General features: G+C 40.6%; 1 protein-coding gene across 1 annotated transcript in view; it reads right to left on the bottom strand.

The window, feature by feature from the left end:
- Positions 1 to 394: 394 nt before the first annotated feature.
- Positions 395 to 11,827, bottom strand: part of fgfr3.S (fibroblast growth factor receptor 3 (achondroplasia, thanatophoric dwarfism) S homeolog) — a gene marked incomplete at its 3' end in the record, with an annotated part of 75,985 nt that continues 64,552 nt past the window's right edge. Inside the window, 7 exon segments of the mRNA NM_001090701.1 lie at positions 395 to 1,405; positions 1,491 to 1,596; positions 3,338 to 3,475; positions 5,026 to 5,096; positions 6,049 to 6,171; positions 9,806 to 9,996; positions 10,700 to 10,810. Of these exon segments, the coding sequence (NP_001084170.1) occupies positions 1,241 to 1,405; positions 1,491 to 1,596; positions 3,338 to 3,475; positions 5,026 to 5,096; positions 6,049 to 6,171; positions 9,806 to 9,996; positions 10,700 to 10,810 (905 nt within the window).

The raw sequence follows: 11,827 nt of genomic DNA, 5'->3' as shown, positions 1-11,827 counted from the left end.
TAAACTGCAAAATGGAGAGCTACTGAATAAAAAGCGAAATAACTCAAAAAAGACAAGTGATAAAAAACGAAAACCAATTGCAAATTGTCTCAGAATATCACTCTCTGCATCATACTAAAAGTGAATTTAAAGGTGAACAACCCCTTTAAGGGGGAATATTTTGCCTATAAAGCAGGGCATGTAATAATACTTAATAAAGTCATGAATGAACTATGCAGTTGGATATGTACGTGGGAATACATTTTGGACCCTCGCATCTGCTTTCTCATCTATAGTTGAACTACATCTCCCAGCATCCACCAGCAGCTAAAAGCTGGGGTATGATGGGGGTTCAAAAATCCTGGTGGAGTTATCATTTACTGATGCATGAGGAGGCATGTTTATCGAATTTCAACATTTTTAAAAACTCTCCTAAATTTGACCATTCGAAATTGATTAATAAAATCACATTTTTTAAACTAGGATGAATTAAATGGACCCGAAAACTCGAAATCAAATTCGATTCGAATCCAAAAACTTGCTCAAATGTCAGGAAGGCTGCAAAAAAATCCAAATGGATCCCTGGACGTCTCCCATTGACTTAAACAGCAATTTGGCAGGTTTTAGGTGGCGAAAAGTCGAATTAAGAGTTTTTAAAGAGCCAGAGTATGATAAATCTTGAAAATCGAATTAGAAATGTTTAAAAAAAAAACTCAAATCGAATTTTAAAAAATCTCCAGTGACAGTTTTGACCATAAAAAAATTCTAAAATTAAAATTTTCAATTTGACCCTTGATAAATCTGCCTCTAAATGTGCGTTTTAAATAAAATTTCCAAATTTCCACCCCCCGCCATTGTGTAAATCTGTGAAAATGGTGCACACGGCGACACGATCCGATCAGTCGCCCAATCATGTTGCATAAAAAGAAGAGCACGGTTTACATTCTATAGAAACGCAGTTCCTCGGTGGAACGTCAGTGTCTCACATCTCAGGCACGGAATGGTTTGCTCTGGCACTCCATAGCTTATGGCTGGAGGTCCATCCTCCGAGCTTCAACGTTATTATATATATATATATATATATTAGATTTCTGTATGTTGCCACAAAAACGAGTTCCTTCAGGTGAAACAGTGCTTCTTGACTTTGAGTACAGCAAGTGATTTATACGGCTCATAAAAATACAATCCAGCTTGGGGAGCTTCCTCCTTGGGATCAAGTCTAGATTCCTTCTACTTTCCCGTTTTTAATGTCCCACCGCAGTCATGTGGGGATGGCGCCGTTGTGCTGCTGGTGTTTGGGAAGACACGGTTCATCGGGTAAAATGTCGTGAGCAAAGACTGAGTCGTCCCCTGAGGAGCAGGTGCTGTGACTGTCTTGGCTGGGTGGAGAATACTGCTCGAATGCTACCGAGAGGTCTAGGTACTCCTGAAAGACAAAAGATACACACAATTGTATATATAGTAAAACACACCAACACCAACACTCCTTGTATACACACACACACACTTACATTAGTAGATGTTACAGTAAGAACGCGGTCAAGGTCTTCAACCAGCTGCTTGAAGGCGGGTCTTTGTGAGGGGACAGCGTGCCAGCACTCTCTCATGATCATATACCTGAGAGCAGGGGGGAAAACAGACTGAATCTCACGTTTTACAACAGCAATAATCTGCTTGTGGCTGGAGCTGAAGAACAAATAGAGCTAAATGCAGTCAATCTGATGGCCACATGTCAGCTGGGCAGGCCCATTGTCCCTATACCCCAGTGGTCCCAACATGTTACTCACCAATCCCGTGTCCTTAAAGGAGAAGGAAAGTTACTAAGGCAGTTTATTGCCAATAGATTAGCAACAATAGTGCAAGCTATAACACTTTATTTATTCTGCAGAATGCTTTACCATACCTGAGTAACCAGCTCTAGAAGCTCTCTGTTTGTTTAGGTTAGCGGCTGCCATATTATCTTGGTGTGACATCACTTCCTGTCTGAGTCTCTCCCTGTTCACTTATAGCTCTGGGCTCAGATTACAGCAGGGAGGAGAGGAAGGAGGAGGTAAAGGGGAGGGGGAGAGGAGCAAACTGAGCATGCTCAAGCCCTAGAGGTTTAATCTGAAAACAGGAAGTCTTATACAGAAGCCCATGTGTACACAAAAGAAGGAAAGAAATGCTGTGTTTCTTTTGACAAAGGACTCAAAACAACATTACTTTGTATTTACTAGTGTATTTATATAGACATTTCTGATAAAGCTTACTTAATTTTAACCTTTCATTCTCCTTTAAAGGAGAACTAAAGAAGTAGCTAGAAATGTGCATTATTTTTTGTGCTTCTGTACCAGCCCAAGGAAACCCCAGCCCTTTAGCAGTAAAGATCTGTGTCTCCAAAGATGCCCCAGTAGCTCCCCATAGTCTTTTCTGCTGATTCACTGCACATGCTCTGTGCTGCTGTCACTTACTGAGCTTAGGGACCCACTCACAATATACAGTACACATAGAATAGAAATGTCACAATAAAAGGCTGATTAGTAATTAATACAGATAATTACTACATGGCAGCACAGAAACCAGTGCAATTAGCATCAGAATTTAATAATCAGCAAACCTGTAGCATCAGCTTATATTACAGCCAGGGAAGCTCATTTTCTGCTGGATAATTAGTGACGAGCCCTAAGCTTAGCTTCTCAACAGCCAATCAGAGCCCACTGAGCATGTGAGTGTCACAGACACTTTCCAAGATGGTGACCCCGTGACAAGTTTGAAGTCCTGGATCATTGCTGCTATTGACAAGCTGAAACTTTAGCCTCATGCAATAAGTTCACTATATAAAATATGACATTTTTAGCCACATTCATTTTTAGGGTTTAGTTCCTTTAAAGCAGATGCTTATTTTTGAATTCCTGGCTCAAAGGCAAGTTTTAGTTGCATAAAACCTGATACACTGAAAAGCAGAGACTCCTTTAGACTGCCTATCCACATAGGCCAATCACAGCCCTTATTTGGCACCCCCAGGAACTTTTTCATGCGTCTGTTGCTCCCCAAATCTTTTTAGAATTGAATATGGCTCATGGGTAAAAAAGGTCAGGACCCCTATTATCCACTGAACGATAAGTTGCAAACTCAGTCTGTAGGGACAGAGTTGGCAGCTTTTATTGGCCACCTTAGCGATTAAACTTCGTGGAGGCTCATAAAAATACAGCTAAGGAAAAATAAAAATGCATTCAACTCCCAGTAGTTCCGTTAAACAGATCCAAAGTGAAAAAAAAAAAACCAGGAAGGTATAGTGGCTCTTTAAACTCCATGAGTATAGAGAGAAGTCTCAGTTTATGAATGGAGCTAGTATATGCAAGACAAAGGCGTTACTTACAGTTCATGTGTGCAGTTTGCTGGCTTGTCCATTCTGTGGCCTTCTTTCAATAGCTTAAAAAGTTCCTCTACCGGGATCCCTGGGTAGGGTGAGCCCCCCAGTGTAAATATCTCCCACAGCAGCACTCCGTACGACCATCTGGGAATTAAAGAGAGACGTTTCCAATTCACAAGGGATCCTTATTTGTGGGCAGCCATGCATAACTAACAGAGTCATCAGCCCCATGACTAATTGCCTGGGCAATTTTTTTTTACTAGTTACTTGGAGATGGCTACTGGCCGGGCTCAATAGAAAAAAAAAAACCCCTTTAGGCACTGAGTCTGAAATTGAAATGAGCATTTAATCAGAAGGCTGACAGCTTCTCCATTACTCCAGTTCCCTCTTTGTTGAGATTTCCAGCAGTCTCAGTGAATGGAACAAATCAAATTAGCCATGCACATATTCCCTCCGCTGAATTCCAGCACTGTGAGACGTGAATGGAGAGGAGCGACACTGAGCTTTGGCTATAGCCAAGAGACCGGCAATGAAAATAATTGCCCACCTTTATTCTACAGAGATCACTACTAAACCAAACCATCAGTAACACATTAGACAGACAGAACGGGGTCTGCTAAAGGTTTAACACTACACAAAAATATAACTACGCAGTTTGTTTTAAAGGAAAAATATACTCACGGCAGGCAACCCAAATCCAGGCTTGGGAATAAAGAAAATATCTTTATTATTAAAAAAAAGAAGTTAACACTTTAGCCTGACGCGTTTCATACAATACCAGCACACAATGTGTCCAGGCTAAAGACGTGTTACTGTTACTTTTATAATAAAGATCATATCTTTATTCACTAGCCTAGATTGGAGCTGTCCTTTTAGACTGTTTTGGGCTAGGAATGCATTGCTCAAGCAGTTAAAGGGACAGTAGCATCAAAAAATGAAAGTGTTTTAAAGTAATACAAATATAATGCAGTGTTGCCCTGCATTGGTAAATCTGGTGTGTTTGCTTCAGAAACACTACTATCGTTTATATAAATAAGCTGCTGTGTAGCAATGGGGGCAGCCATTGAAAGGAGAAAAGGCTCAAGTTACACAGCAGATAGCAGATAAGCTCTTTAGAACATAATGGTGTTATCTGTTATCCACTATTTAACCTGTGCCATATAGCCTTTTTTCAATTTCCACCATTGCTACACAGCAGCTTGTTTTTATGAATTATAGTAGTGTTTCTCACATCAGTTTTACCAGTGCAGGCAACACTACATGATATTTTCAGAACTTTAAAACACTCATTTTTTTGGTGTTACTGTTCCTTTAAATAGTTACTGGAACACAGTAGATTATGGATTCTTCCTCATCCCCCTTGCTGGAATACATGCTGTCATTTTGTCGTCTGAACCATATGCTGCCATATAACCATTTGCTGAGCTGAATGCGGTCATTTAAATGGACACTTCCCCAGCTGTCAGCTGCCACTGCAGTGGTGGGAGTTTCAGTTCAACATATCTGGAAGGCCTATAGGTTACCCATTCTCAACTGCCTCAAGATGGATTCACAGCAGATACACAGCAGGGGTACAGGAGCACCTTACACTTATTTTGAGTTAGTTACCCTTTACTAGATAGATAAACTGTCACCCATTTGTTCCCAGAATGCTTAGTAGTGGAATTTGGCCTTTGTGGGTAGTTAATGCTTACACATCGCTGTGATGAGTGTAGATACGGTCAAACAAAGCTTCCGGAGCCATCCATTTCACAGGCAGCCGACCCTGTAATTGGGAAGACAGAAAGGACTGTTACATCAGCACCCGGGAGCAGTCACAATGGCACCCTCCAATCTTGTGATCCACTATCTAACGCTTCCACTACCGCTGACTTCAGCTGCTCTCTGGCTACAGATAATGGGTGAACAGATTAACAGAGAACAGGTGACTCCGCAGGACTGAAATGCTTATCAGCGTTGGTTATCATCATTTGCTCTCACATTAGGCCTCACAATGGGAAAACGTTATTTTAGCAGCAGAACAGACAGAAAACGTGATTATAGAATGTACTGCAGTTTGATAGTAAATAAGGCTAAGGGTAAGGGCACACGGGGAGATTAAAGCTGGCCATAGACGCAAAGATTTGATTGTACGGATCTCCGTTTCATACGATTTTCGGGCTGTGTGTTTAGTGTCCCGACATTTTTCGTGAGATGGCGATTAGTCGTTCAGATGATTAGACAGGTTCGAAAATTTCTGTTGGCTACCGATAATTTCTCTGCATGTATTGCCGATCTGACGATATCAGTGGGAGACTGTCACCAGCTTTTGTCGGACATAACTTCCATACGATTGCTTTTAGGGGTAGAACATCATCTGATCTGTTCTTTTACTACTTTATTTGATCTGAATGGTTAGTGGCAATTTGGGAGATGGCACCGAACTATCGCTCGTCCGATATGAAGGTAAATCTGCAGGTCTATGGCCACCTTTAGTCGCCTGACGACTAATCGCCTCTTCTTCTGGGCGACAATCTCCCTGATCTGCCGTCCCCTAACTTCCCGCCGCCTATAATGAAAAATTGCCAGCGGTATGAAGTGAAAACTTCGGGCAACTTCGGAAAACGAAGCACCGCGAGTGCCATACCGCTGGCGTTTTTTTATTATACCCGCGGGAAGAGGGTGGTTTTTTTTAGCAACATAGCATGGAAAATGTCCATTTTGTTTGCATCACTTACATTTGTTGTTTTCTTGTAATAATCTATGTTGTGGATGTCCCTGGCCAAGCCGAAATCTGCAATCTTCATTACGTTGTCATCTGTTACTAACACATTTCTGGCTGCCAGATCTCTGTGAATGCACTGGGGGAGAAAGGCAAAAACACGTCAGTACAAGAGGCATTAAAATAAATATAAGCAAGATGAAACTCCTCACTGTCAAAGCTACAGCTCTGTGCCCCTGGCAGGCACCCACACCCACCCACTGTCCCACAAACCCTGAACTATCCCTCATCCTGGGAATATGAGGCAAGGTTGCCCAGCAGGTATCATTAGTCATTCGTTCTGCCACAAACAGGCTGCTGACGCAAGCAAGAGTACCTTCCTATTTTGCAATGCATATATCATTGGCATCTAAATCATATCAACTACAGCATTGGTTCCCTGAACTGTAAGACTACCCCCCCCCATGTGAAGCAGTGACAAGGGACCAGCCTGTTTTATGCACTGGTAAGTCGATCAGGAAGCCCAGCCTGAGTGTCACTTAGTGTGAGATTTGGGGTGAGACTTAATTACTATCCTAGATAATCTTGTAACTATGACACAATGACTGAGACACCAGTGTTTACCTACATCTGTATGATAGGGGTCCTAACCTAACACTGAACCTCCAAGGGGGGTTTAAAGGGCATATAAATGGAAAAAAATTAAATCCCATTTCATCTTTAATGAAAAAGAAACCTATCTCCAATATACTTTAATTAAAAAATGTTTACTGTTTTTATAAGAAACCTGACTGTATGCAGTGAAATTCTCCCTTCATTTACTGCTGTGGATATGAATTGTCAGACGGTCCCTAACTGCTCTGCAGGGAAACAATCATACTTATGAACAGCAGGGGGAGCCCCCGCCTTACTTCCCAGCCATGCAGAACTCAAGCAGCTTTGTTTGTTTCCCTGTAGAGCAGTCGCGACTGTGTAGAGATTTGTATTGGATTTTATTTTTGCCTTTACATCCCCTTTACTGTTTCCAACTCCAGCTGCAGGGACAAAGATCATGGAGCCAGATTTAAACAGATAAACTGGGATTCTATTTGGAGGATTATTTTGTTGCAGCCACTGGTTCTGCAGAGTTGGATAAAGTTTGTATTAAACAATACAAAAACTATAAAATCCACATTAGATTACATGACAACACAGGACCCAGTGCAGTCTGTATCTTCTGATTATTTATCAGTCTTGCTGTATCCGCTTCTGGCAGATATTATTTGCGTTGGGCTGTTTTGATCATTTATGACGATCCCTAAGCAGCCCAGACCACACTGAGCATGTGCACAGTCTTGGTCTTGCAAAGATGTTTAACAAAGTTACAAGATGGTGACCCCCTGTGGCCAACTTTGAAAGCATAAATCATTTGTTTGATTAGGCTTGTGGTGCAGTAAGTTCATGTTTATGTTAAGTATACAAAACACAGCATTTCTAGCCTTATTCTATTTTAATTTACTTCCCCTTTAAGTTATGAAAGCCTGACCCCCACTGGCCTACAGCATAATCTATCCCCGTCAGCATTCTATTATTCCATCTGGTTGGTTGGTTCTTGCCTTGCCGACATCAAAAGCACCAAAATGTTATTACAAAATGCATTTTTAGTTAACATTTGATGGACAAAATAACGCTCACTTTAACCCCATCGCCAGGGACCTCAATGGAGTTTAAAATGTCAGGATATTTCTGTATTTGTATGTTGTTCATTGTGTATGTATAGGGATTGGCCCATCTCCCGAATGGCTCGATGTCTACAAACTATTGATTGCTGTGATTGTTCCTGGGAAAGGCCTTGGAATTATTCCCATTATGCTAAAATGGAAAACAGCACATGGGAGTGATTATGACCAGCAAATTTTGGGGAATAATCCTGCCTGTGTTCCTTACTAATTCCTATTTATATAATTAGGAATAATCCTGTGTATTTTTGTCTCCAGCAAATACTGCAAATCCTTGTACTCCTTGTAACGTGTAGAACTGAATTCTACAATCTGCCTGGTGGAAGGGAGTTTGGAAACGGATACAGTGCAGACATCTAACTGCACTTTCTACTATTGCCCTGAGGCTTAAAGGGGAAGGAAAGCTACGGAGGCATTTTATTGCCAATAGATTAGCTGCAGTAGTGCAAGCTAGAATGCTATATTTATTCTGTAGAATATTTTACCATACCTGAGTAAAAAGCTCTAGAAACTCTCTGTTTGTTTAGAATAGGAGCTGCAGTATTAATGTGGTGTGACATCACTTCCTGCCTGAGTCTCTCCCTGCTCTGGGCTCAGATTACAGTAGAGAAGGGAGGGGGTGGGGAGAGGAGCAAACTGAGCATGCTCTTGCCCAGGGCAATGAGGTTTAAGCTGAAGGCAGGAAGTCTAATACAGAAGCCCATGTGTACACAATAGAAGGAAAGAAATGCAGTGTTTCTTTTGACAGGGGACTTAGAGCAGCATTACTTTGGGGGTTTACTGGTATATTTAGATGGACCTTTCTGATAAGGCTTACTTAGTTTTAACCTTTCCTTCTCCTTTAAAGGGCTTGTTCACCTCTGAGTTATCTTTTAGTATGATATAGAGAGTGATATTCTGAGACAATTTGCAACTGGTTTTCATTTTTTATTATTTAAGGTGTTTGAGTTATTTAGCTCTGTATTCAGCAGCTCTTCAATGTGCATTATAAACTAAACTGGTAGCTAGGATCCAAATTACTCTAGCAACCATGCATTGATTTGAATAAGAGGCTGGAATATGAATAGGAGAGGGTCTTACTAGAAAGATGAACAATAAAAAGTAGCAGTGATAATAAGTGTGTAGCCTTACAGAGTATTTGCTTTTAGATGGGGTCAGCGACGCCCATCTGAAAGCTGGAAAATTATACGCAAATAATTATAAAACTATAAAAAAATAAATAATGAAAACGAATGGAAAAGTTACTTAGAATTGGCCATTCTATTACATATTAAAAGTTTACTTAAATGTGAACCACTCCTTAAAGGCTTGTTGTACATGGTGTAGCTGGTGAAAAATACTTGAAAGCCGTCAGTGATTATAATGAAATTCTGCCTGACACCATTTGTTACACGCGGATTTGGGGATTGGCTCAATGGGTTTGTGTGCTTTTCAGTAAGCCTAAGGGCCATGGCACATGTGGTGCTTTAGATGCTGCAACCCAAAAATCAGGAACAGCTAAAGGAACAGCCTCTGGAAAAGTGTTTGATGTATTTGGGGAGAGACATGTGGGGGTGAACCTCATACAGGGTAAGAGGGTATCATAGGAGAACTCTTTAAGGAGAAGTAAAGCTACAGAGTCAGATTATTGCCAAAAAATTTGCCAGAATAGTGCAAGATAGAATGCTATATTTATTCTGCAGAATGCTTTACCATACCCGAGTAAACAGCTCTAGAAGCTCTGTTTGTTTGGGATAGCAGCTGCCATATTAGCTTGGTGTGACATCACTTCCTGCCTGAGTCTCTCCCTGCTCACTTATAGCTCTGGGCTCAGATTACAGCATGGAGGGGGAGCAAACTGAGCATGCTCAAGCCCTAGCCCTGGAGGTTTAAACTGAAAACAGGAAGTCTGATACAGAAGCCCATGAGTACACAATAGAAGGAAAGAAATGTGGTGTTACTTTTGACAGAGGACTCAGAGCAGCATTACTTTGAGGGTTTACTGGTGTATTTATGTAGACCTTTACTTTGTGTTAACCTTTCCTTCTCCTTTAATATAATATTTGCAAAACTCACTTTTTGTGATGCCAGGTACTCCATGCCACGAGCTACCTGGTAGGCACAAGAAACTAGGTCCTTGAACGTCAGCTGCTCAGCTGGAATTTTGCAGGCATCAAAAGAATAATCCATTCCTGGGGGGCGCCGTGCCTTTAAATACTCCCTGAGGCTCCCTTTCGATGCGTATTCCACCAGAACGTACAGCGGCCCTGCATGGGATAAATTAAATATTTAGAACCTTCATTAGCACGGTCAAACCCAATAAAAGTGAAATGCAGGGCTCCCTTTGTAAGGCTTAAAAATATTAGAGAAATGCAGGTGTGAGATAACTTATAACCCCAACTGGAGGCTAAACTGCAACTCCCACACTCCCCTAATGCTGGAAGCTTTCTTGAATCAGTGGTACAGGCTGATACATTAGATAGGTATAAGAAGGGGTTGGATGGTGTTTAGCAAGTGAGGGAATACAGGGATATGGGAAATAGCTCATAGTACAAGTTGATCCAGGGACTGGTCCCATTGCCATTTGGAGTCAGTAAGGAATTTGTTCCCCTTTGAGGCAAATTGGAGAGACTTCAGATGGGTTTTTTTTGCCTTCCTCTGGATCAACTGACAGATAGGCAGGTTATACAGTATATAGATTTAAAAGGTTGAACTTGATGCACATGTTTCACAGGGTAGAAACTACAGAAAACACTAAAAAATGGTCGCCTGGTGTATTTTATCTCTGTGCTCCATTATGTTCCTTCCTATTAGAAATTATACCTTTACATATTATATATATATATATATATATATATATATATATATATATATATATATATATATATATATATATATATATTTAACAACACTGATATAGTTTGCAGCTATATCAATTACAGAACATTTTTAGAACATAGGTTTACGTACCATCCTGAGTGCATGCTCCCAGCAGATTGATGATATTTTTATGCTTCCCAATCATTTTCATCATCTCCATCTCAGAGACCAGATCTGAGAGATCTTTATCTGTGGCATCGTCTGCAAACAAGCGGCAGAAATAGCATTAAGTGTTACTGCATTAGAACCCTATGGATGGACTTTGGAAACATCTAGTCATTCCATGGTTTGTGTTGTCACGGCTTTATGAATTCAGGGCATCTAAGCACAAAGAAACATCTTCAAAAAATGGTTAGAAAAAAATATACCAACCATGATGAGGTGACACTTGAACTAAAAACCATTCATACCAACTAAGCTATTAGTTATAGATTCAGAAAATACTCATAACTGCCTAAACTTCAATTCCAAATGGAAGATCTTCTCTGAAAACCTAGACTCTATAGAAACCAGTAAATGTAGATAAGGTGTGCTTCAAAAGCGGATTAAGCTGTTTGCAGCCCCGGGTGCACGCCGTACCCCCTGCCAGGGCAAAGTATACATGTAGTAAATAAAGCAGCAGCACTCCAAAATACCGGAGTGCTGCTACTTTATTTACTACATAGACTCTATAGAAAGATACAAAATCAACAATATCCTCAGTTGTTCCATGAAATCATAGTACCTACAAAATCTAGTCCTAATAGCAGAGTTATATAAAAATGTACCCAATGTAATCCTATAATTCACTGTTTTTTGACAGGTATTGCACTATTCATTTTTTATAGTATTTACCGTAATTTTTGTTATTTCTTTTGATTTTTAACATTGCTTCTTGATTAATACCTTGTGTTTTACTTAAAATCTTTAAAAAATTCAGGACATCTAGACGATCTAGATCAGTGATCTCTGACCAGTGGATTGCGAGTAACATGTTGCTCACTGACCCCTTGGATGTTGCTCCCAGTGGCCTCAAAGCAGATGCTTATTTTTGAATTCTTGACTTGGAAGCAAGTTTTACTTAGCCTCTTGTAGGCTGCCAGTCCACATAGGGGCTTACAAATAATTGATCACAGCCCTTATTTGGCACCCCCAGGAACTATTTTCATGCTTGTGTTGCTCCTCAACTCTTTGCAAATTTGAATGTGGCTCATGGGTAAAAAAGGTTGAGGTTCTAGA

Source organism: Xenopus laevis, chromosome 1S (genome assembly GCF_017654675.1).
Source record: "Xenopus laevis strain J_2021 chromosome 1S, Xenopus_laevis_v10.1, whole genome shotgun sequence".
Taxonomy (NCBI): Eukaryota; Metazoa; Chordata; class Amphibia; order Anura; family Pipidae; genus Xenopus; species Xenopus laevis.
The sequence above is the reverse complement of the archived record's forward strand: the minus strand, read 5'-3'. Positions and strand labels throughout refer to the sequence as shown.